The 27,640-nt window shown below is 44.0% G+C and overlaps 1 protein-coding gene across 1 annotated transcript in view; it reads right to left on the bottom strand.

Moving 5' to 3' along the window:
• The window catches only part of ADGRL4 (adhesion G protein-coupled receptor L4), a 605,086-nt gene that overhangs the window by 26,330 nt on the left and 551,116 nt on the right, over positions 1 to 27,640 (bottom strand). The window contains exons 14-15 of the mRNA XM_069641635.1: positions 25,631 to 25,722; positions 2,124 to 2,292 (exon numbers count right to left, since the gene is read on the bottom strand). Of these exons, the coding sequence (XP_069497736.1) occupies positions 2,124 to 2,292; positions 25,631 to 25,722 (261 nt within the window). The remainder of the gene's footprint in view (positions 1 to 2,123; positions 2,293 to 25,630; positions 25,723 to 27,640) is intronic.

Genomic DNA, 27,640 nt, shown 5'->3' with positions numbered 1-27,640 from the left:
CCATAATACTATGCAGTTTCTTTGGGTGGATCAGAATGATACAGAGCTTGGTGCAAGTGCATTTAATGCTGTATCAAATTAATGCTGTATAATTTATTTTTAATAATAGATTAATAGGTTTCTTTTTATAGTTCTTTTCACAGCTTAAACTTCTCGGGTTATTTCTTATTTAAGTAAGAAACAAGGTCAGGAATCTTGGCTAGATTTTAATGACTATTATTTCCTATTAATTCCCTTTCTGCAGGGTACCCACCAAGGCACAAAAACTGTGACTGGTTGAAGTGCTGCTTTTGTACACGCAGAACAAGTGGTGACAGATAGTGCCTGTTATAGGTTATTACAGAGGATGTGTATGCCCCACATTTATGGACACAACTAATGTATACCCTAATAACCTCAGTGCAAGTTGTGCTGTATGTAGGGGAAGATGCACCAGCAGCAGAGAAATTGGCACATTGTGTGTAGGAAGTGGCAGTCACCTCAGGGTGCTATTATCAAAAAGGTGGTACAAAGTATTACTTTTAAATTCCTTTTTTGACACATGGCACATTGCGCACTGTGTGCTTGGCATCCCATGCGCATATATGACACCATATTTCAAGCTTAAGGTTCATGGAAAAGTGTTCAGAAATCCCACAATGCCTCTGCAGCGAAAACTTCACTGCATGCTCCGTGTATTCATGGAATTGTTTGCGCAAAGTGACTGTATATGCATGTCATGGCTGCAACGCCCCCAACATGCCTCCACACAAATCAAAAACAGCCAGAAACAGCCACCTTTGCGTGCTCCCAGGTGCAAATACATGCCCCCTCAAAACAGGTGGTGGGGTCCCACACCAGCAGGCCTGCATCTCGGGAACCCTGCATGTGGTACTACGTAACTGTTACCGGCACCCTGACAACATAGGTACAATTAATCATAATTTGGGAAAACTCTGAAAAACTGCTATGCGAATCCCGCAGACTGTTCCTGCACCCAACTACCCTGCTACACTGCATACAAACTCCTCTAACTCAGATCGGAACACCGGCTGCGTGCACACACTCCTAAATTCGACACCTGATCTTACCACTACGCAGTGAATCTTATGTGCAAGTGTCTGTACGCCTCTCTTCAGATGGCGGATAGTATGAGGGCTTTGCATGCCCATTTCCCTACCGGAATGGATCACTTAATACATACTGTTATGCGCAATATTAGGCGTGTGAAGGACTGCCTGCAGGCCGTCCTCTGTGATGCCCACTTATTTGCATGTTCTTCCCTATTTTCTGTGTTCCACCCCCTTCCCCGCCCTCTGGGCAAGCCACGGCCACGCTCTGCGTGGTGTCTCGTGCAAGGCGCTCGGCCGCTCGCAGGGGCATACCGGGCCACCGCGTAAACCATGCAAGTCCTGGGAAAATCCTGCGCATTCGATTCAATGAATCGATACACAGGATTACACATGCAGTTTGGCACGCAAGTTCCCTATTTTCCACGCAAATAATTCCATGAATTGGGGGCAAAGTGCTTTACTCTGTGCACACCAACATTTAAGCTTGTAATTTATGGCATGCATTCTGCATCAGATACATATCTGCTGTGTGAGTTTCTACATGAATGCTATGTCCACTCGTAGTTTATATTCAGAAATAGTCATAATTTAAGCATGTTGTAAAACGTATCCAGGTGAATTAGCTCCTAGGCTTGCATTAGGGTAAAACCATTAGACAGCAGGATACCTTTATCAGAAGGGTGATGAAACCCATAATGTAATTCAGGTCAATTAAAGTTGATTTGTCAAAACGAGGATTTTTGGAAATTAATGACAGCAGTGCATTTCTTTAGTAGCTTCACTTGATGTAATGCAGCAAATATAGGGACTATTGTCAAATTCAATGTTTTACCAAAGCATGGCTGCAAAATGCACTGATTCAATGCTTAGAACCATGATTCATGGAATGTTTTCCTATGGGATTGCGCCATTATAAAACACTTCCATAAATCAGGCCCTAATCTGTGGTCTCAGTCCGTGAAAAATGTAATTAGTTTCAACACGGTTCGTTACTTCAACAGGGTGTTAGCCCAACACAAGCTTCTTTTCCTTTAACTAATTAACCTATGCATTATAGAGCTGGTCACTTACCTTCCTAGATAACACACACAGAAATATGAAAATGAACATCCCTTGGAAAGCGTTGGAGATTGTGAAAAGGTACGCAGTGACCACCGAGCCGCTGAGGACGTGCAGCACCCCAAACATCCAGGTAGCGCCGAGAAGGAACAAGAGTGCCAGGGCACCTCGAGCACAAGACCTATGAAGCATTTGAGAGAATTGAAATTAGTGCTTTCACATTTCAAGTTCTTGTTTGTCCTGCATTATTTGAACACTTTATAAAGTGGTGTGTGTTGTGTTTGCTACAGCATTGTTTCCCTCTATTGTGTATTTAGTTATTTACACAACTTTGAGCACATTAAAATAGCAACATATAAAAGATAATTTTTTTGGTACAATAACATATATATGGATATCAAAAGTACATTCCAGAATCAATTAACTTATTAAAATATTATAGTAAAAATATTCATGCACATAAACGATCCTATTTTTTAAAAAAGTGGCAGAATCAAGTACACTTGGAACAATACTTCCAAAAATGTATAAGAATTATCCATCACTGCAAATGCGCTACAAAATGATGTGGAACAATACAACTTTCAACAATCGTACGTGCATGCAATTATGCTGTAGGGCCGCCTATCACAGCCGAATGCTTTGTCCCGCATACAGCCGAATGCTTAGATGCACCAGTTTCAGAAAAGAGGTTTTTATCCCTGGTGGACTGCATTGGCATATGATTGGATTTTAAATCTGATGCTAGTACTGGTCCCCAGGGTGAGTCGCATGTGTTTTACTGTGAGACGAATTCCCTGCCAGGAAACCTTGAAAAACGTGCCATGTGCTCTAAGGTCAGATCGTTCACTTGACATGAAAGGGAGCGTGTGATTTTTCATGAGTTTCAATCCCGTAGACGCGCTGAATCCGAGCCCACACTTTTTCAGAAAGCATTCAGCGCTCGGAGCCATTACTCTCTCGCCTCGCGGTTTCACTCTGGACATTGCACTGCGTGTCTGCAAGCAGCAGCCTCGGCTCGCAGGCGCCCCTGCGCCCGAACATACAGCGCAGTCAGGACCCCTTCACTTTTCACGGCAGAGCGAGTTGCTGTTTTTGAAGTCATTCTTCTGACTCCCAGAGTTGCTCAAGTCAATTTGAGCTCTGTGCATTGATGGCGAGCGCATGGCCGGTGCTCCCACAACCACACTGCTGTTGACTTCGTTATGACGGTTTACAGCAGGGGTGCTTGAAAAGCGCGCTATAAGGCAAAGCAATTATTCAAACAATTGCACAATCCAAACAATAAATGCAGTGCAGTGCAGAGAAATCACAGGCCTGCTTCTAGGCAAAGTAAACACTAAAATAGTTCTCAATGGTCCCTATATGACACTTCAGCGATCCTTTTGCACAAACTATTTTCAAGTTCCATATTCATCAGTTGTAAAGGTTGTGGGACCATGTGTTGATTAAAAAAAATCCAAATAGTCTTCGCAGCATGCAAAAGCGAAGAAAGACATCTGAAAAAGTAATGAAGTACCACTCGCCCACCTCTGCACTATGCGCCATTATGCGTAAAGCACACTGAGGAGAGGTCAACTGGCACTCTGTCTTCCTCTGGTGAAAGCACTGGCGCCAATGTAAAGCATCACTATACCTACAAAACCGGCTGCTCGATTAAACCAAACCCACATTCACTAAGAAATGCCTCTGTGGGGACATCACGTGATCGCGGGAGCGTGTTCGGCATAACGGGATCTCGCGAGCCAACGCTCCGAAGGAAAAGGTTCCTGCAAGTGTTGATGCAGCGGCTGACCAAGCAGGTCATGCCACAGCGCTGCTCCTGATAAGGAGGCAATAACAGGAGGTTTTGAGCAGCCTCCACAGCTTCTAGGTCTTACAATAAAGGCAGTTGGAACCCCTTTACAGCATCCTGTCGTCCTTTAAGGCCACAACATAATTGGTGACGAGGATATCAAAATACCCACGGGCCCACAATGCAAGGCGCCACACCGTCCCCTGCCTTTCTCCCTTCACCAGGGACACCAGCAATTCCATGGATGCAGTGGGAGCCCCTTTTCTCCACCTATCTGGAAGCAGTGGGCGGCACGCGGTATGCCCCCGTCAGGAAGAGGGCGATGCTGTTAAATGCATTGGGGGTTGAAGGTAAGCGCATTTTTGCCAGTTTGAAGGCATTACCTGCGGCCGATGATGACGACGACGACGTCTACAAGGAAGCGACTCGTCGCATTGTGAAGAGGTTCACCAATAAGGAGAACGTTGTACTGCACAGGCTGAGGTTCTACACCCGCAAACAAGAGGGGAGCGAACCCTTGGACGACTACATCACCAGGATGAGGGAGCTGGCTTCTCTTTGCGCCTTTGGCGAAAACGCAGACAGGTCATCTGCGACATGCTCGTCGTTCACACTAACTCTAGGAAAGTGCAGGACAAGTTCATACAAGAAAAGGAGGTCACCCTTGACAAGGCCATCCAAATTGCCAGGGCGGAGGAAGAAACCTCCAGCAGACGCAAAGAGGCGGGAAGTCACCTGCCCGTGCCCGAACTTGTGGCACTACAATGGAGAGGGCACAGAGACAAGCAGTCCCGCGACGGCCCCAGAGACAAAGGTCCCAGGCAAAAGGAGGCACACAAATGCTATAGATGCGCCAGCACCAAGCACATGGCGAATGATCGCGACTGCCCCGCCAGGAATAAGGAGTCCTCTAAGTGCGGACACATTGGTCACGTGGCTCCGGCATGCACGTGGCGGGAGAAAACTGTTTCCCGTGTCGATGGTGACTGCGCTTCAAGCGATGATGACGACCTACAGGACAGACCCATGGTCGTCATAGTCAACGCCCCCCATGCGAGGAGGGAAAAGCCCCACTGCACCATTAAGGTTGATGGAATGGAAACGCGCGTAATGGCAGACTCGGGGTCTGACCTCACTATCCTCCCCATCAACACATATGAGATGATGGGACAAGCAAAAGTAGAGATCAGAACAACCAGGCAAAAACCGACGGTGTTCGGTGGTGCAACTGTCGACCTTTTAGGCTACATCAAAGCCCGGATCGATTTCAAAGGGAGGTCTACCACCACCAAAGTGTATTTCTCACCCAAAGGCCCAGCCGTGCTGGGATGGGACGATCAAAACAAACTCAGCATGAAACTAGATCCCAGCACTCCGGAACAGGTACTCATGGTCTCCTCAGGAGCAGCGCGAAATTTCAAGGAGATGTTCCCGAACCTGTTTTCCGAGAACCCAGGGAAGGTGAGAAACTTTGTCCACAAGATTCGCCTGAAACCCAACGCGATCCCGGTGAAACACAAAGTCAGGGCAGTACCTGCCACAGCGAGACCCGCATTGGATGCCCACCTTCGGAAGATGGTCGAAGAAGGAACCATCGAGACCGTGGAATCTTCAGAGTGGCTGAGTCCAGTAGTTTTGGTCAAAAAGAAATCCAGCAACGACCTCAGGATCTGCATCGACCTAAGAAGCCTCAATCTAGAGGTAATCACGGATAGCTTTCCACTCCCCAGCATCAACGAAATCGTCCTCATGATGAAAGAGGGGGCAATCTTCTCTAAGCTGGACATGCATGATGCCTATCACCAGATTCCCCTGCACAAATCCTATCGCCCCCTTACAACGTTCATCACTCCTTTCGGCACCTTCCAATATACCCGCATGCCATTTGGGTTGTTGTCGGCAGCATCCGCATTTCAGAGGATGATGAACTCCTTACTTAAAGGACTCACGAATGTTTCCTTCTTTCAAGATGATATCCTCGTGTATGCCAAAGACAACGAGACCCATGACAGGGCACTCAGGACAGTCTTGAGCAGGCTTCAAGAGGAGGGCATTCACCTACGCCATGAAAAATGCGTCTTCGGAGTGAACAAGGTAGAATACCTTGGGTACTGCATCTCAAGTGACGGCGCCAGTCCCAAGAAGAACCTCATGCAGGCCATAACAGAAGCCCCGGCTCCGATGTCCAAAGAGGAGTTACGCTCATTCCTGGGCCTAGCGGAGTACTATGCCAAATTCGTCCCTAGATTCTCCGAGACCACGTCTCCCATGAGGGAGCTTCTGAAGAAGGGGGCAGCCTACTCTTGGGGCCCCGAACAGAACAAAGCTTTCTGTGAAATCAAAAAGAGAATTCTACACGCGCCGTGCCTGAAACCATACAACCCTGAATGGGACACCTGCATTACCACAGACGCCAGCGCGTATGGCCTGGGGGCCACCTTGACCCAGAAGAAGGGAGACACTGAGAATATTGTGGCGTTCGCATCCAAAGCGCTGTCATCATCGGAGAAGAATTACTCCACGATTGAGAAAGAAATGTTGGCATGCGCATGGGCCGTCGACTACTTCAGATCGTACGTATGGGGGACGAGATTCAAGCTGATCACCGACCACAAACCCCTCATTCACATGTTGAGCCCGGGCGGCACCAAGACTGCCACCCCGAGGCTGGCCAGGATCGCCGCAAAGCTTCAAGAATATACATACGAGATAGCCCACATTGCGGGTTGGAAAAACGCACAAGCGGACTGCATGTCCAGACTCCTGAACCAAAGCGCCCCCGGTACCACATTCTTGGAAGATGAGTGTGTCGTAGCCTCCATCAGTGACTTAAGGAACGGCGAGTACATGGACCTGAGTGAGCGCCACTGGCAGGAGGAGTTCGAACAGGACAATGCCCTACGGCACGTTAGTACCTGGGTTCGCGAAGGATGGCCCAACGAGAGAGCGCTCCCCGAAGGCCTTCGTCCCTACTGGAAAGTGAACGAGGAAAACACCACCATGAGCGGTCTCATCCTCAGAGGCGATCAAATCATCCCGCCCAGCGGAATCCGCAAGGTGATACTGTGCAGAGCACACTCAGGCCACATGGGATGCAACATGACCAGACGCAGGATACGTGACACCTACTGGTGGCCAGGCATGGACCAGGACATAAGACAAATGGTCAAAAGGTGCCATGAGTGCACCAACAGTGACAAGCGCCTAGCCGTGAGGCAAGCCCCCATTCTGCCCACCGAAGTCCCAAAAGGGGTGTGGCGAAAAAGTTTGGATTTCATTGGGCCCCTGGACAACATGCCCCCAGAACACAAATACGGGATAGTCATGGCCGACTACTTCTCCAAATGGGTGGAAGCTGACTTCACCTCAGACATCACCATAAGCACAGTCATTGAAGCACTCACCGCCGTATTCCAGCGGGAAGGTCTACCAGAAGAACTCGTCACAGACAACGGAGTCCAGCTAGTCTCCTGAGAAATGGAGACATTTCTCAAGCTCAACAACATACGACAGCGGAGAGCAAGCCTATACCACCCACAGGCCAATCGCCTGGTTGAGCGGGCAAACTGCTTCATCAAAGGGGCGCTACAACTGGCTCATGCCTCGGGCCTAGACCCGTACAAGACAGTCAAGGAAGCTGTAGCAGCCCACCGCCTCACCCCCAACGCCGTCACAGGTGTTTCGCCATTCCATCTGCTGAGGGGGAGAAGGGCAGCATCCTCACTGGTACCACCATGGCTCCATCAAGTGAGGGCTGACGAAGACGTGGACATGGATGACGTAGCGTTTCGCATGCAGCGCAACAAAGAAGCCATGAAGACCCAAGGGGACTTGCGTCGAGCCGCTGGACACACAGCAGTTAACAGAGGTGACCTGGTGAAAATACGCCTTCCCCACAAAGACACTTCGACTGGCTCCAAATACAGCAGTCCCATAGAAGTCATGGAGAGAGGGTCAAACCACATTTACACCAGCGACGGAAGGAAATGGAATCTAGAGAGAGTGGCCATGTACTGCAGGAAGGAAGACATGGAACAACCACACTGGGATACCGGAGAAGATCAAGACCGCCAGGGGACATTCGAAAACCCTCGCCTCTCAGAAAGAGATGCCTTGGAGCCACACCATAGCAACGAGTTCCCAAGCCCCAGCTCTCCAACTACACCCAGGGAGGCACAGTGAAGAACAAGACAAGGAGAACTCGAATCACCCGCACCTCCTCAAGAGTACTCCAGCAATCCTGCCCCAGATGCAGATCTAAGCAGACCTCAGAGAGAGAGAAGGAAGCCCAGCAAGTTTGCGGACTTTGTCATGGAATGACCATCCATCCTTTTCCCAGCAAAGGAGGTGTGTGGGGACATCACGTGATCACGGGAGCGTGTTCTTGCGAGATCTCGGCATAACGGGATCTCGCGAGCCCACGCTCCACGGGAAAACGTTCCCGCGAGTGTTGATGCAGCGGCAGACCAAGCAGGTCATGCCACAGCGCTGCTCCTGATAAGGAGATAATAACAGGAGGTTTTGAGCAGCCTCCACAGCTTCTAGGGCATAAGTCCACAGCCACAGGAGGCTACATGGGGGCCCTAGAAGCTTGCAGCATGCCATTGTTGTGCACACCCTTCCCACAGTGAGTTAACTGGGAAGCCATGAAGTTGAACTGAACCGAACTGTGAGTAAATGTTTGCCCCGAGTTAAGGCAGTTTAAGGTCCACCCGTTTGTCTTACAATAAAGGCAGCTGGAACCCCTTACAGCATCCTGTCATCCTTTAAGGCCACACCAGCCTCCTCCATGACATCGAAAACAGATGAAATATTGATAACCCATCAAAATTATAAGATTCCAACTTCCTATGCTCCCTCTCGGTGGAAGAAACAAATATGTTGTCCCACTCTTGCATTAATCACTCAGGAACTCGACAATACAGAAACATTATACAAAATGAGCTAGTATTTGTCTTTTTTATGTTACTCAGTCTTAAATGAGAACACTGCATTGCTATTTTGGTAAACACAGTCGTAGAAGCAAAGCATTGTGGGATTGGTGTGAGCTCACCAATCATGCTGTCAAATTCCTTTGAATGGCAATTGGCATTTGTATTGCAGGCAACGGAGTGTGCAGGCCTTTCTGCATTGCTGTTGTGTTGCGACTGGTGAACTTTAAAACAGGTGGGGCGTAACTACCAGCTCCATGTTTCACTGATCACAACCATTTCCTGGGGGATGCAGGACATTAATTGGAAGAAGATCCAGAAATCAAATGGGACCAGTGGTACGTTATACACTAACGTTTTGCAAAGACATATGCTGTAGGCAACATACTGCACATGCTCCTCGTTCTAGTGCATGTGACGTGGCCACTGTACATGTTGCACAAATAGGTTTCTTTGGGGCCCACTAGCCATGGCCTTTGGCCGTGGCCACTGTACATGTTTTTTTGGATCAATCGGCTTGACTGTTTATCACCTCGAGGAATGACTATGGAATGGGACCTTACTTGTGACTTGTGACATTGAAATGCCAGGCATTATACATGTGATCAACACAGAGTTAGCCCACTGGGGATGGTTGAGTATACTCTAAACATGAGATATTATATCTACAGTAATATGAGAATATTTCAAATTTAGCTAACATCCATCACCCTCCCTTGCATGCTTTTATTTCCCTACTGAGAATTCAATTCGTGTGACTCATTCAGTGTATGTACATAATGGAAACTGTAATGAAACATTGATATTGCAGGAGAATAAGCATGACAGCATATAATGCATTTTTTTTATTAGTATTGATCTTTACTGTGACCTGACAACTGTTTACATTGAGGTACTAACACTAACACACGGTTTACTGCATATTAGATTGTTACCCCCTTAATGTGGGACACTGTGTATTGTTTAAAATTAGGCATGATATATTATGCTTGTTAGCAAAATGGATAATTACTATTTGTAACTAATTGTACCATGTAAAAAATGTAACAAAAGTTGTGATTTACTGCAACATTGGATCATTTAACAATATGAAAGGATGGGCCTCATTCCGACCGCCACACTTCAACTCTGCATTCCTGGGCCGTTGCATCTGGCAGGTCTGACCTGCGGAGTGTAATGGCCCCGGTAGGCAGAGTTGTCATGGAAGCTCTGGCACCATTAGCAACGGTGCCAGTGCATCCCAGCCCTCGGACTCCATGGGAATGGGGACACTTTCTGCTGCCTGATGTCCTGGGCCGCAGGGATAACAGGTGGCGTAAAATGTTGTTAAGAGTTCGGCGGTAACCCGTTGTACCTCTTACTGAATACTATCTGCTGTTTTCTTAATGCCCTACTTCCAAAACATTTTTTAACATTATATTCATTCTCATGTGTGCCTCCTACTGTGCATCACCCATTTTGTACTGCTTTTTAGTGCTTTCTGGCAAATTCGAATGTAGGTGTGCTTTTCCAACTGCGCATCACCCATTTTGTACTGCTTTTTAGTGCTTTCTGTCAAATCTGAATTTAGGTGTACTTGCCAACTTGCCAATTGATTTTTGAATCTTGGGCATTTTTAGGTTGCTCATTGTTTTTAGTCCGCTTGGTCGCCTGATGAGATTCTATTGTGCACATTGCTAACCCCTCCCCTGCTATAATCCTGACTCTCCCCTTTGTTTCTGCCCCCATGAGCTCCCTCTCCCCTATCTATTCAAATTGTTTCTACATCCCCTAAGACATTTACAAAGGCAGTCCTGAGTTCCAACCCTGGTCTGCCGATTGCAGACACCTACATCAATGCTTCCTCCAGACAGACTATCACTGAAATTCTCTTTGCTTTTCCTTCCTCTGACATATGGATTCCCATTATGGTCTCTATCCTCACCCCTTTTTTCTTGTTCACCCATTATGGGTGCAACCAGATGTGAAGGGCTCTTGGCTCACTTCACATCTTCCAAGTGTACCATTAATTTCTATCACAATGGCACTATCATGGCCCAGGGCTCTAAGCCCAACCTCCTCCTTATTGACAGACATCTCCCATCTCTCTTCAACTTCCTCCCTCTCCTGCCACCCCTCTAGCCCTCATCCACCCTTCTCCCCTCCACCAATGGTGCAACCCCTCCCCTCTGCCTCCCTCGCAAATCTTTCAAAGGAGGCAGTCAGCTTCACTTAGTTACCATCAATTTCCGCTCTGCTATCAAACATTCCTCTGCCATCTATCTCCTACTTGAAGACCTTGACGCCCTTGCTCTCACTGAGACTTGGTTCAAGGCCAGCTCTTTCACTGCTTTTGACAATTTTCTCTCTGAGGGCTACAAGATCCTGCCCAATCCCAGGCCCTTCCAGCCCCGTTGCAGAGAGGCTCTGATCTTCCTTGAGTGGGCATTTTGTATATTGAGAGGAAGGCAAGGGCAGATCCTTAGTACACCAGTTGTTACAGCTATCCTACTTGAGCGCAGACACTGTTCAAACACATAAACACAACCTAAGCACTCTTCTATACCCAGATAGACTCCTTCATAGCACTTCCTTTTGAGGATGGTTGCACATTTGCTTAAGTGTCTGGCCAGATGTTCTCCAGCACTGGTATATTTTATGAATCTGGAGACAGCTCATTCACGTCTGCCGATTGCTGAATCTTCTACAAAGTGTTCTTTTATGCTGCCACAGAGGTTTGGGTGGCCCTTTGACATTTGATTATCCATGTGGATTTGCTCAGCCTTCCACAACAGATTTAGCGTATAAGCTTTGTGGATCATAAAAAGGATGTTGGATCCCTTTGATTCAATGGCCTTCCCACATCACATTAGGACTATATAAGTTGAACTGCAAATGAGCAGGGGGTAGCAGCACAAACCATGTGGTTGGCTGTTGTTGTGCAGTGTGATCCAAGGGGAAGCAATGGAAGAGGCCACTGTTCTGGTACTACCAACATTGCCTTCAAGTGATCATGTTGGAGGAGGATATCTGCAAGGTGTAGCTCATGGAAGACGCAGGCCTGAAGAGTTGAAGGAGCTAAGTGATCAACACAGAACTGGGCCATAGGTGTTCAAGGTGCATTGCCGGCAACTCGCCTTGCACTTACAAACATTGTTAGGCTAACACCACCATCATAATGATCAATGCCTGAAAGCCTGTTAAGCACCTCTAGGGCCTGCGAGTGGGTGTGGATATCCATTATTGTTGAGTATGCGACTGCATCCTTTTCACAACAGATCATGTGTGTGGGCCAGTTTACATTTCTGCGTATTCACCAGCCAACAAGATTAGTACATCAGTGGAAGTCCAATTGTTGCATTCCTAACTTCCAGGAGCATGGAGGGAACATCCAGTTAGCTGTTGTCAAGACAGTGTGGTAGCCAAATTACGTGGGAGTAGAGGTGGCCCTCTAAGGTGGACTGGGTCTTCCTTATGGACCTATGCAGCAAACAGATTCAAAGGATTTCATTCAGACATTTGATATTTCATCAAACACCTGGTGTCAGTACTGTGCAATAGAAGAGTGGCCTTTGGGGTGATGTATATTTGGGGCGCTTCAAAGTCATTTTGCACCTTGTTGGGGCAAGTACTGTGAGGAAGGGAGTGGGCATAGAGTGATGCAGATTTTGAGGTGCATATTAGTGGAGGATTTGTGGGTATTGCCTTAATATGGGATTGGGGGGCCACAGATTAGTGGAGGTAATAGGATGAGTATTTATGTCCGGCATTAATGTGGGATTGAGGTGCTCAGATTAGAGGAGGTACTGGGATGAGGACTTGTGGGTGTGGCATTTATGTAGGATTGGGGGCACAGATTAGTAGAGGAACTGGGATGAGGACATGTCGGTGTGGCCTTAATTTAGGATTTGGGCACAGATTTTTTGAGGCACTGGGATGAGGACTTGTTGATTGCAATAGAGGAGTGGAAGTAATGATGATTGCTGCTAAGTAATCCTTGATTACTTCTTTTCCATTGGTTCGGCCAATGTCACACTTCATTTGTGGCATAAAGTACTTCAACAGCGCTATTCTCATGTTGTCCTGGGAGCGTGTTGTGGGCATGCAGGGTGCTACTCATTTTGTTTTAGCACTGCAGATTTCTGCACACATTTAATTCTGTGGATCAGCTCACAGCGTAGTACATTTCGGCCGTGCAATGTTCGCGCTCGAGCTAACTAATTTGCACACTTACCGCTTTTTCTATAAATTAGAGAAGTAAGCAAGATTGTATTGTTTAGAGACATCCTCAAGCATAGACAACAGTCTGCTGATCGATTCCTCCACAAAGGAGACATACAAGGAGCAAACTAACCTCTGCAAATCTTTGTCCATAATGAAAGCAATGGCACATATTCCTTTTGTTCAAGTTGCTACGATCACCTACTATGTCAAATCTAAGGCCTCTTACTGTGTGTTGGCTGAACAGCTGTGTGCTGTTGTGAGAGTGGATCTATGTGCGTTGAAAAGCTCAAAAAGGACATACAAGTGCAAACCCAAAAAGTAATACTACCATGCACACAGATACATGTATAAAAATATGCTAAAATCATCCATGCAAGCATGAATATCCTGTGTTTGTGTGTAAAACTCTTCCAACATTATTCGGATGTGCCTGTGAATGCTTTAACGCACTTTACAGCATTCAATATGTGTGTGTCCCTTAGACTGCTTTGGCATACTTTCCCACCTAGATATTTTACTTGTAAATAAGACTGCGTTGGTGTTCTCCTCCTTTGACAAAATTGATATGTTCTATCATAATCCACCACCTACAAAAGCCAGCCCTACAGAAAAGAGGTGCATCAGCCACTTTTACAACTTGAAAATAGGCAAACACTCCCAACAAAGAATAATAGTGAACATAATACTTCCAACAAAGCATACAAAACTAACCTGTCCACCTGCTTTCATCCACACACCACCATGGATGCGTTCAAATCAGTAGTACATGTACTGCCACAGGAAGAAGCTGTACTATAATTACTGATTAATTAGAAGAGCTAAACATGCATCTTTAAATGTTTATGAATTATAAGGTTGAAATAATCATGCAGAGCAAAATAATGTTACCTGTGCGTGAAATACCCCCATTAGGAATGGGACTTACTTTATTACTCCCTAAAAATAATTTTACTCTGAACTTTAAAAAGAAAATAGGATGTAAAATGCTATAACAAAAACTGTATATATTATCTGGAAAGGTTTTCCTGGCTGTATGTGTCTGCATACACAATACGCATGTGCCTAAAACTTCTACTGTCTTCTCCACTACCTACACAATTCATGTGTGCTTCAGACTACTTTGGCGTACTCCTCAAACTACAAAATTGATGTGTGCCCAAGACTGGCATGGCATATTCTCCTGACTTACAACCTTCATGTGTGCTTATGACTGTTTTGATATACTACTCAATTTACAAAATGTACATAGGGCTAAGAATGATTAAGCATGCTCCCATGCCTAGAAACTTCCAGTGTGCTTAAGACTGCATTGGCATATTCCTTTGCTTATGAAATTAATATGCATCTAATACAAAATTAATGCATGACTAAAACTGCTTCAGAATATACTAATCTGTCTACAAGATACAAGCTTTGGAGTGCTCCTCTAACTAAGAATATTCAAGTGCTGCTAAGACTGATTTGACCTCCTTCTCCACCTACACAATTCACATGTACCTAACAATGATTTGGCATACCTCACCACCTACAATATTCACATGTGTATGTGTGCCAATTATCAATTTGGCATACTTCCCCCAAAAAGAAATTAACATATGTCTAAGAATGCTTTGGCAAACTCCCCTGCTTTTAAAAATTTCACACGGACCAAAGATGGCTTTTGTAAACTCCCCCATCCACAGCATCAAGTGTGTCTAGCCCCTATTTGTCGTACCGATCTGCCTACAAAATATTCATCTGCCTGTGACAGGTTTGGCCATCTACCCAGCCTAAATAAATCATGTGTGCATAAGACTGTTTTTAACTACTGCCCCACAAATGAAATCCAAGTGGACCTAGGACTTCCTTGACAAACTCCTCAATCATTAAAATTCAAGTGTACCTAAGACTGCTTTGGTGTAGGCTTTCACCTACAAATTTCACCTATGCCATACTCCCTCACCTGCAAATTTCACGTTTGCCTAAAGCTGATTTGGTATTCTCCTGCATCTACTAGAGCCCAGGGCCGGGCCGGCAAGATAGCACATGGTCAACACGTCTGTCTTGGAAGCAAGACAACGCAGAGCAACACAGGTTTGAATCTCGGTGCCACACTTAGAAACTGTTCTCCGGTATTAGGTGTGTTAAAAAAGATGAATTAAATAATCTACTAGATTGATTAAGTGTTTGATTGCTTGTATTTTGAATAATTTAATCAAATATGCACAAGCAATTTATCATATATATGCAATTGCAAAAATTAAGTTGGCAGTTGTTAAATTCAGTAATAACTGTGCCAGGTTCTAAAAGATTAAAAAAGGGATACATTATTCAGATCCAACATACACTTTGGGGTATCCAAGCATTCCTTCCACACCATCTCAAAATATGTATTTACTACAACAGATGTAAATACATCCTGAATAAAAAAAAAAGGAAAATAGAAAAAGCAGTAGACATTGATAATCATGTCTTTCTCCCTGAAAGGCGATACGTGTGCCCATATCGTTCTATGCTGAGGATACACTGGTAAAATATGTGCCAACGTCACTGCTTCAGTAGTGCACTGGAGATTCCTGTACTACTGAGGGTCCATGCCTTTCTCACAGCAACAACCATTCATAAACATTTGAACTGTATCTGTTCGACTTATAGTCAATTTTAAGTAATGTTCCAAACACAGTCGGTTTACTATTTGGAAATGTCACTGTTTAGACGCACTGTTTAGCTTCATTGCCTCTCTTTCATTGGAGTGGGCATCTTAGAGACGCATTTTTATAATTTACCCAATTGTTTTGCTATATCGTTAGGATTGTTCGCTCTTTATCTGCCTTTCTTCTAATAAGCTATGTTTGTACATGAGCTAGCCATGGAATCTGGAGAATGTTGTCAAACTTAAGCAACTCTTTATGAATCACCAGTGCCAATCTGGCCTTTAAATGTCTTCATGTCAATAGCCAAGACCGTTTGAGATACCTAAAAGGATCTTCCAAGTATCTCAGAGCCACCGCATTATGAGAGTATATACAGGCACTGAGTTTGTGAGTCCCAGCAGGTAAAGGAGGAATGTATTCTCTGTGAATGGCAGTGGCTGCATGTTATTATAGCACCAGGTTGCTCCTTCATACTCAAGCATTGTTTTCAACTTCCTATGATAACCTTTTAACGTCAACTCTACAGGTTGCATACCACGGACTGTGGCATATATGATTGTACCCTCGCTGCTTGTTTCATAGCATTATTCTGCTTTTTGAAATGTTGGAGACCCCACAAGAAATCTGAAAATATTATAAATAATGTTATTCTTTGACTTTTGGGATAGGCAAACATGAAACTAAAAAAGAATATAATCGTTTTCCTAGAACCCACAATATCTCGACATTTTAGTATGTATGTATAGGTCCAACTTAGTCATGAAAAGCTATGATTCAATCAGAATACATTGAAGGTTGTTGCTGTATTGGCTATTAAAACTGCATTATCAGTGTAAAATATTAGTGCTGAAATTGTCAAAAAATGATTAAGGGCCCGGTTCATGGAAATGTGTGCAGAAATCCTGCAGGGTCCGCGTGTCGAGAAGGACACTGTGCAAGCCTGCACACAAAATTAAAAATGTGTGCCCAGCGTATTCATGGAACACCCCCGACACACCCACATGCAAAGCAAAACTAACCAGAACAGCTACCTTTGTGCGCTGCCCCGGGTGCGAATACATGCACCATTGAAAGAGTGTGTAGGGTGCCCGGCAAGCAGGCCTGCATCTCGGGGACCCTCTGTGGGGTCCCCCGTAATTGTATCCAGCACCCTGACAACATGTATATTAAAAAATCCTAACTCTGTAATTACTCAGGAAATCTGCATGCAAACCCCCATAAACCTCTCCTGCACCCCACTAAACTGCATACATGCACCCCTAAATTAGATCAGAACCCCATTTGAGTACATGCACTCCAAAATCTGACATGCAACTCCACCTCCACGTGGTGAATCCTATGCACAAGTGTACTTACGTCTGCCTTTGGGTGGCGGATAGTATGAAGGACTTGCGTGGCCATTTCCCAGCAAGAGGTTGCACGATCGAATCCATGAATACGTCTTGTGACCCACAATTGTGTGGGTGTGAGGGACTGTCTGCAGGCCGTCCCTCAGAATGCCCATTTTTGAGCAGTTCATCCCATTTTTGGTCATCCGCCCCCTTACCAGCCATTTGCGCAAGTCACGCCAACACTGTGCGTGGAGTCTCACACATGGGCTACAATGGCTTGCAGATATGTGCCGAGTATGCGCGAATGCCACGCAAGTCCAGGAAGTCCAGGAAAAGTGCTGCGCATTAGATTCTATGAATCGATGAACAGGGATTTGTATGCAAAGTGGCATGCTATTTCCATGCAAATAATTCCATGAATCGGGCCCTAAGCGTCTGTTCATTTGTTCCGATCCTTCTCTAAAACCTTGGTGAATATCATGTAGAAGTTGATTCTCATGCGCCGATTCGTATAATCTAAGCTAAATCAAACACCCATATAATTTAGGGACTCTCAGGCATGAGATTGTGCAAGCGATCATTGATTTAGTTGTGTAACCTTTTCTTTTCTTAACTATGGGAACTATGATTGCTACTTTCTATTCCTTTCTATTCCTCAGGTACTCCATTGTTTAAAAACAGGGCACATACAATAGGATTGTGCTTGGAAGGTACTGGACAAGTATGCAGTATCTTTAATACCCATTGTTTTACAAATGCATATTCATTATTATACTAACCATTCTCTCATTCTTATGTGAGCTTATTTTTGCATCTCATTAACGAGATACCAGTAATTTGCACTGAATTGTTAAGGTGGTATCTGCATCGGGTGGTATTAAACCTGGGGTTAGGCAGGTTTCCATATAATTATAATTTTCCTAAATTCATTTAAATGATACACTTCCACAATTGAAAACAATGCTTATTGTTGACTTATTTATTGGTTCTTTTGTTGTTGTTTGTTGTTTGTTTATTTATTGTGTGCACCAGACCTGAGGGTATCAGGGCGCAGGTGATAAGAGTACATACAGCTTAGTTACAAAGGTTGCGGAACATAGTTAAACACATTTTCCTCATAGTTACAAAGGTTGAGGATCAGAGCAGGTATGGTGGGCATACACGTGTCGACATCAAATCATAGATAGCAAGCATACTAGATAACTATCGTGACTGTTGTCTAGTATACATTAGAGGATGCAAAGATACATGCGAACAAAACAAATATATATGCATGATGAGGATGTGTAGGAAGGACATATTACTTGTCTTTCTCTATGAGCCATTTGATTAGGTTCTGCCTGAATTTGGTGAAAGTTTGGTCTGATCTTAGTGTGTGTGGTAGGGAGTTCCACAGTTGTGCTGACCTAACTGGGAAGCTGGAACCTCCAATGGTAGATCATTTAAAAGATGGCACTAGAAGACAATTGGAGTTGACTGTTCTTGAGGCTCTGATTGAGGATTTTCAGACGAATCCTTCTGTTAGGTAGCGAGGAGCTTTCTTGTTTAAGCATTTGTGGATGAGGGAAAGATTGATTTTTTCTTGGGTGGATAGCCATTTATGTTTCCTTCTTATTTCGGATATCTGTTCTCTTCTTGGAATGCTTAGAGCTGCTCTAAGGGAATTATTTTGGAGTATCTGTATTTTATTGATAATGTGTTTATTCACCCCTATTTATAAGGTATTACAACAATCAAGTTTTGATAAGATGAGGGCTCTAAATAAGATCAGGCAACTGTCAGCTGATAGGAATTGTTTCCCAGCTCTTATTAATTTGCATGTGTATGCAGTAGAAGAGGCCAGGGAATTTATCTGTTTGGTGAATGATAGGGTTGAGTCCAAGTAAAAGCCTAAGGTTTTTACTTCTCTGGCAACATTAATAATGTTCCCATTGATGATGAAAGACGAGTAGTCAGGGCTAAGTTTGGTAATGTGAGATGCGGTGCCCAGGATGATGAGCTCTGTTTTGTCATTGTTCAGGCACAAGCCGTGATTGGCCATCCATGCCTGAACGATGCTGTAGACTCTGTTCACCATAGCCAGGTCCTCCTCATAATCCGCAGTGAGTGGTAAGAGGATCTGGGTATCATCTGCATAGTTAGTGTAGGTGATACCCAGATGCTCAGAATCATCAAAGAGTGGCTTGGTGAAGATGTTGTAGAGCGTTGGAGAGACACATGACCCCTGGGGCACACTGCAAGTAATGGGTATGGGGTCTGCTGCTGCCGATGGAGAAAAGACCCTCATAGTTTTGTCACTGAGGAATGACTGTATCCATACGATAGCTTCTTTCGAGAAGTGGGCTGCTGAGTCCAGGTGACTGCATAAGACTTTGTGGTCCACCAAGTCAACTGCAGCCGAGAGGTCAAGTAGGAGAAGAAGTGCAAATGTTCCCTTATCTCTGAGTGTGTCTATTTGGGCCTTCAAATCGATAAGTGCTGTTTCTGTGCCATGTTGTCGCCGGAATCTAGATTGGCATGAGCCTAGAAGCAGGTTAAGCTCTAGGAAGTTTTGAATTTGGGTGTATGCTACCTTAACTAAAAATTGTAATAGGAATGGCACAGTGGTGATGGGACTGTGGTTAGTGGGTATATATTTGGTCTAGTGTTTGTTTTTTCAGAAGAGGGAGTACCCATGATTCTTTTAGATTGCAAGGGATGGTGCCAGTGGTGAAGGAGGCATTGATGAGTTTAGTGATGAAGGGAGCTAGATCTCTGGCAGCATCCTTAATCAGTTCAGCTGGGCATTGGTCACCTTTGCAGTTAGATGGTTTGAGAGCAAGAATCGTTTTCTCCACCTCAATAATTGAGACTTTGGAGAAGTTAAATTGAGTATAGTCTTTAGTCTTGGGCAGAGGTATTTCATTGGGGGGAGTCTGAGCAGTTAGTAAAGCTTTCTTTTGAGCTATTTTGTTTTGGAGGTTCGTGACTTTGTTGACTGAAGCATGCTGGATATCCGAGCACCATGTTTTATCTTTGATAGAATCATCCTGTGCTATGGTGAGTGTTTCTAGTTCTTTTAGAATGGTGAAGAGCTCCTTCATGCTAGAGTTGGCTTGTGTGATTCTGTCATTATACGTTTCGTGTTTAGCCATGAGGATATCTTTTTTTGATTGAGTTGAGATGTTAATTAGATTAGTTTTATTTTCTGCTGTGGGATGTAGTTTCCAAGCCGTTTCACATCTTCTTTTCTCTAATCTTAGGTTTTTTAGGTGGGGTGTAAACCAGTAGTTGAGATGATTTTTAGGTTTGCTATTCATAGTCGTAGTGTTATTATATTCTTCTACTAATAGACTTGGATCTGAATAGTCCGGAAGAGAATTAAGATTTGGTAAGATATGGGGTAGGAGGTTGTCTGATGTAATGTTTTTCTTGTTTCTTGTGTCTGGTTAATGTAGAGGGGTCAAGGGGTGGTATTTGTAGTGTCTAGAGGAAAAGGATATAAGGTGGTGGTCAGTCCAGATTTGTGAAGAGATGGAGACGTTACAATTGTGGTTGGCTACCCAATGGAGTTTCCACCTTTAGTATGCGTAGGTGCGTTCACTCTCTGTGTGAAGCCAAGTTCAATCAGGATATCAGCTAGAGAAGTAGCCTGATGGTCATTGATATCCGAGGTTGAAGTCTCCTAGCAGTAAGGTTTGTGAGGTGTTCTTTTAGATTCTCCGAGATGATGTTGGAGATGTCTTCATTAAAGGTGCTGATAGGGCCTTGTGGTCTATATAGGAGATGAATGTTTAGAGTTTGGGAGTTGGCATTGGGAAGTTTGATAGATAGTGATTCACAGGATTTGAGATAGGGCATAGAGGTTATTCTCATGGAGAGGTTGTTTTTGGAGATGATCGCTATTCCTCCGCCGCGTGATTCTGGTCTGTCTGCTCTAAGGATGATATAATTGTCAGGTACTGCTAGGGTCAGTGCAGGGCCTGCTGCATCATGTAGCCAGGATTCTGTGATGGCAATGAAGTCATTGTCATCTGCTAAGAGAACCTCTGTTATTTCTGTTGCGTCAGCAACTAGGAACCTAGCATTTATTAGGGCACCTTTAAGGTCTGGTCCTGACTGTGGTAGTTGGGGTGAGTTGAGGGGGGCATGTGAGTTAGTAGTGGTCTTGCTTCTTTTAGAATGAGTCTTGGAGTTAGGTGGCAAGGTGGTCTTCATTAGGTGATGTAGTTTAGGATGAATATGGTCTATATTGATACCATATCTAATGAGGGGTTCAAATATTTTAGGCAATCATGCACAGAGTCTACGGTTTCTCTGTGCTGTGTTGCATGGGGCTTTTGTAATAGGTAACTCCATAGGTGTGTGTGCATTGTGTAAGGACAGTTTAGAGGAAATGGTGATATGGGCGATGGCAGCATTTACTGTATTAGTGTGCCATGCCATAATAAGTAGTACTATTACGTTAATTAATATGCCCAAGTAGGCTCGGGGTGACAAGGTGAGGTACATAATGTATTAAGACAAATTGGGCAATGTGGCAAGAGGTCAGATCAAACAATAGAGTATTGACAGTACAATAGCATGAGAATCATGGAGCAGTGTTAGTGAGAATTGGCCATCATGTATAAGTATACACCAATAGGATCTGGCGGTCCGGAATAACAAGTTGGCCAAAATACGGCAGACCACTATGTAATGACTAGGCATCAAAGTAACGCACAATATGTTATACTCCAATTGGCAGCAATTATGCACATGGAGGAGGTGAATAGTACAGGCATCCAATTGTTATATCAGTACGCATATGAGGTTAGCTGGCAATATCAAGTGCAGACAGCAATACAATTAGACTTGTGAACAAACAAGTGAGTAGGTTCTGGACTGGGAGATTAACGGCTACAAAAACAAAGTCAATAGTGGGAGGCAGTGTAGTACTGGATGTCATATATCCTAGATCTCTGCTACCACAAGTGCAGGGTAAAAAGCCATGTCACTCAATGGTACAAGATCATTTAGGCAGCGATGTTACGGCGGGCATAGGGGGGCATGTATGACGCTAATACGTAACGTAAGTTCCGTAGGATGGGTTCAAAACAGTGTACTGTAGTATACTCACTGCATTTTGGGCATTGGTACTGACCAATGGGCCAAGCTGCCAAGTTGTAGATCCAGATTTTGGAAGATGCCGTAACTGTTATACCTTCGCAGAAAGGGCAAATGAGTGAATAGTCCACAGGAGATTACTGCTGGCTTGTGGTTGGTGCGGTCGATAGTTCGAAAGTGTTTGTTTCACACGGTAGTGGAGGTAATAGTTGAGGAGAAAGCGTCTGGTGGTTAATGTCCTGCGCCGTGCTGCTGGTGCAGAAAGGTGCAGACAGGTAAGGGGCCTTGGGTACTGGGGGTCTTTGGTGAGGTGGGCCGACTTCCGCCTCCGGTTCACCTTACGGGCCTATCAGTACAATGCAGGTAGGGTTGCTAGGCAACCAAAATAAACAACTATGAGCTCTGTAGAGTGGCAACCATCTTATGATGCAGATGAATGGGGTAACAGCTCCTTGTGGTGTCGCGGGGTACAATTGGTCAAACCTCGTTTGTGGTGGCCCTCGTGGGTGCCACTTGGAGAGGTATATATATCCCTCTGTGATGATCGCCTGCAGCATCAACTGCCTTGTTGGATGTGGCAAGCACGTCGGCTTCTAGAAGCGGCGTCCAAATGCCCCTGCAGCAAGCGGGCCTCACGGGCAGGCAGCAGTGCTGCTGAGGCTCGTGGGGCAGGGCTCATTATTATTTATGTGGCGAGCCTCAGAAATAATAATTACTATTAGTTCTTGTTATCATAGGCATATACATTCTGATATCCCAATATTGGTGAGGTCGGATCAACTAATCTATGGTAGAGCCACCGCTAAGTCCCCCAAATGTTACATTTCCAGTATCTGACTTACATTTAGTAGAGCAATCACAATTTGTTTAATCCTTATTATTAGTCAGTGTTATTTGGATTTCAAAAGGCTGTGGACCAGTTCAGGGCGCGTTTAATTGATAAAAATATATAGTTGTCCCCCAGTTCTTTGATTGTAGTCCCAATGCACAGTGTTTACCCGTCATCAGTGCTGCTTTTGGGTCAATATGTCTACCATGTACAAACACCCATTGATCTAATGGATTGCCTTGCTCATGCTATCTATAGGGTCTGATTTACACATCATTTTCAATGGGATTGCACCATCTTAACACGTTTTTGGACCCAGTGTAGCCTCATGCACATTAGGGGCTGCACCAGGGCTGCTACAATGACCACAATACGTCATTTTGCATCCCCCCATCGTCACAATTTGAGGTTTTATACATATACTGGTGAAAAAGCCAATTGTGATTCAACTAGATAACAACAATGATAATATAGCATGGCTTTCTTCATATCGTATTCTCGGCGTTAACATCTTGATAAATCAAAATCATTTCAAATGTATTGGGCCTCATTATGCCTTTGGAGGTAGCCAGGGTGCTATTAGCAACATGGCTGCCTCCAAAATGGGGTCCGAGTTCCCTGAATGGGGAAATAACAGGCCATTCCGACATCAGAGGGCCCAGTATTTCCTCCTTCAAGGAAACCGGGCCCGGTCCTTCCCCATTCCCATTCGAGCCCCCATAGGGCTCAAATGGAATGGGGAGGGAGCAAACAACGGGCCCGTTTATTACGGGCCTGTTGTTAGCTGCCTGGACCCTCACGTGACCCGCTATGGACGTCTGGAAAAATAAGACGTCCAGAGCGGGTCCTGCGAGGGAACCTCGTAATGGTGCAGAGTGGGTTTATCGGCGCTGGCACCATTACCGGCGCAATTAAACCCATTCCGCACTAGTCGTAATGAGGCCCATTGCCTTCAGAATAGAACCCATGTTGGGCAGCCAGCCAAAACCATTTTGTCGAAGCTTTTTCAGGACTGCAGGGACCAGTGAGAACACAATTGCTTCAGTCTGCAATGTTTTAGTCCAAATCAAAAAGGTGACTCATTCCTAATTCTGGAAACGTTGCTGTTTTTGGTGTCTTCTTCATATTCCTTCCTTTAGCCTCCTTGTAACCATAAGCAACTGACACATTTCTAATAAACAGAATAGTTTCAAGCCAATCAACACTGGGATTCTGAAGAAATCTAACAAAAATCTAGAAATAATTGAACAACAGGTGGTATGCATTCTACTATGAATGTTGAAGAAAGGCAATGTCCCCTTTGGTCCAAATTCAACTAAATTGGCAACCAGTGGCCAAGAGAATGTAGTTCAAAACTCTATGCCTAATTGAAACAGCCTTTTACTGGACTGGTCCATTGTTTTTTTTTCTTATCTTTTTTTAATAAGACCGCTTCTTATATCACCATATTTCAGATTGTAAGGATGGAGCAGCCATTCTTTCCCTATTCAGCTTTCCACCCTCTGGAACACACGTCCATTCCCTAGATAGCTCCATAGCACATCACTTTAGGGCAAACGTTCAAGGTGAATAGATTGGTCAAACTGCCATACACATGTTCCAGTTCTGCATGTTAGCAATCAGCGTCTATATGCTCCATGGGTTCAATGTTTTTGCATTTTTATAAATATTTATAAGTTGTAAATATTTCTAGCATAACATAACAGTTCTCATATTCAGTATACGTGCTTGTGTAGGCAAACATTGTGCATGTTATGTTAGTTAGTATATGTTATGTTTATATAGTGCCCCACTGTAATTTGCATGGTCTCTTGATGCCCCAGCACATCTGAACTATGAGGGTAGTGTCTTTTGTTAGTGGGAGAAGAGGGTACATGCAAGATAGAGTTGCTGTTGTGTCGACTAATGTAGTTCACAAGTACCCGGGTAATTGTGTAGAAGTCTACTTCTATGTAGTTTGTGCTAAGGACACTTGAGGTATCTATTTCCAGAGCAGAGACTTGTGTTCCCATGGTGCAAGAATGTATCAGTCAGGACTGTGTTATTCCAGGTGCTTAGAGATGTGTAACATTCTAATTTTTGATATCTGTTGGAAAGAGTACATAAGTTCCATGTGTAGTTGAGTTACTTGCTGTCCATAATGTATGTTGGAATGTACGTTCTGAATGTCGTAAAGTAGGATGCTCTAGTTGGGACTCTGTTGGGTATTTGGAGTATTCATCTTGTGTCATCATGACGAGGTCCACATCAGGCAGGGTGATTGTGCTTAGATGTCCAGCGGCAGCAAAATGGTGCACTGGTAACCCTGGCAATGGAAAGTGTGCAGCATCTGGTCCTGATTTGTGTTGGGGTAGGCATAGGAGACATACAGCGAACAAAGCATGGGGTACCAAGTAAACGGTAGAGTGGCATATCTCCAGGGAAGACTTCTCATATATAACCTTACTGTTGAGAGTAATCTCACTTGTTCTACTCGCCTATGCTCTCTTTATCTCTATTAATAGTCTCCAATTCGGAGGTCATGCCTTGCTTTCTCTAGTGTAGTTTAACCATTAATCCATTGGTGTATCCTTGGTCATTTCAATAATCACACCATGTATACATTACCTTTATTTCTGTGTCTGTACTGTGAACCTTTTCTTGTCTACACAAAGTTATCTACATTGGAGGCAATAAACCAATATTTTTCTGGAACATAAGAACTCAACTCACCTTACGTTTTCGTAACAACTAACTTCAGGCTTTAACATTGCTGTGTGGCGAAACACTTTGTATATAATCACACCGAAAGCTAAAAGATTGACCTAAAATAAAACGTTAGACAAAAAGACATTTAATGTTACTCAAGTAAAACTATTTTGTAGTTTTAGTTTAAAGAAATTATTACATTCGAGATGTTTGATTTTTATAATGATTGAGACAAACATCCTTTGAAACAACTCTTCTGTTTTTTCCCGAGGCTATGTCCACCTCCTGTTGTCCTAAAATATGCATTTTCTGAAATGTCCACCCATTATTTTCAAGACATTCTTTATCGCGACATGATCCACAACATAGGATCTAGGTGGCATCCACAAAACATAATTAGTTCCTTCCATAGTGCAATGGTGAAATGCCAAACTACACATGTCTTAACAAGTGACCTTTAATGTGTTCACACTTTCACACCAATTGTAGTTGAACAATGCCAGGTTACAAAATAGTTTAATACGTATCGCAGCCTACTGAAATATCATTAAGCCATTTTGATTAACAACAAGTACTTTATTCGGCAAAGAACTAATTTCCTCGCAAAATTTGAATGCTGGAAACTGACACATGGATCCAGCACTTAATTTCTAATCTTACAATCATGCCTGTTACAACCAGTGATAACACTGTAAGGAATATTTCAGACCGTCCACACTTCCATGACCTGAATCTATGTGATTTTTAACATGTATGAGTCGTTTGGGTGTTCGGTGAACAAATAGTTTAATTTTGGGAAACAAAATTGCCCAGGTTCCCAAAAGAAGTTTTGATTTGTAATCTATTTGCTTCGTTGTAGCCCAATTCCCCTTTGCTCTCATACTACACTGCAGCATCTCTCTCTGGAGCTTGTGGTTTTGGTGTAGGTTCTGCACTGATAGCTGTTTGACTTATATGACGTATGACTTTATGATTCATAAACTAATGAAGTAAACAACTAGACTCGTGTTTCAATTTTTCCATTACGATTTCTATTCAGCTTATTGTACAAATATTTACCTTTCAAAGAGGAACGAAACTGCACAATGAGATGCGATGAACTTTTTTACACGGGTAGACCCATTTTTATTTAATTGTAGATTGACATGAGAATTAATTGTTGGCATTACAGTTGAGTATGATTCTAATTAGTATAGTGTTTTGTGTTCAAGACTTCAGTAAGAGTGCTATAACATAAGGGGTAAAACGATATCTAATTAGAAATTCGAGGAAAGAATCCTTGCACTTGCTCTAATCACATGAGATTTGTTGAAGCTGCTAACATTTGAATTAATCTCCATAATTTATCCTGCACATTTTTGCATGTGGAGTCATGTTTTTTCTAGTATGTCTGACAAATTAGAAAATACATGATGCATTTCTATAATAGAGTCATTTTCTGCTACTGTAGCTATGACCTTGTGCAACATATTTCTCAAAATCCTTTGTAGGGCTAAACAAAAGAAGCTATGACATTCTCTTGTGCACATATGGTGGCACGCATGCATGGCCTGTTTCGCAAGCACGTGAAAGAGATGCAGATGAAACACTTCCGGGAGTGGATTTTCTTTGAGAATAAGGGGTGTTCTCTGGGATGTAATGTACACTCCACAGCTTTTCCACAAACGGCAGATTTGCTGGAAGAAAGAAAACTGCATGAGCAAAGCGATGCTCACATGAGTTTTGGGGGTTATTTATCAGTCTTCATTTTTCAATGGGGTTTCTCCATTCGCACAGGCTTTTGTAAATCGGGGCAAAAGTCTTTCCCCACCTGCATGTACACGTTTCACATGCATGTGGAAACACATATGTAGTGGCTCGGGCCCTTAAGTCCAAAATGGGGACAATTGGTGTGGTCAGTCTACCCATAAGTAACCCGTGAAAAGAAAACCACCACCGAAAAGGTCATTAACGCTTTTAAAGACCTTTTCAGTACTTAGACCCAGTTGAGAATCGAGCCCCAACAGGCAAATCACCAAAATGTTGCCCTTCTGA

The sequence above is a fragment of the Ambystoma mexicanum genome, chromosome 1q, assembly GCF_040938575.1.
Source record: "Ambystoma mexicanum isolate Mex_15411 chromosome 1q, UKY_AmexF1_1, whole genome shotgun sequence".
Taxonomy (NCBI): Eukaryota; Metazoa; Chordata; class Amphibia; order Caudata; family Ambystomatidae; genus Ambystoma; species Ambystoma mexicanum.
The sequence above is the reverse complement of the archived record's forward strand: the minus strand, read 5'-3'. Positions and strand labels throughout refer to the sequence as shown.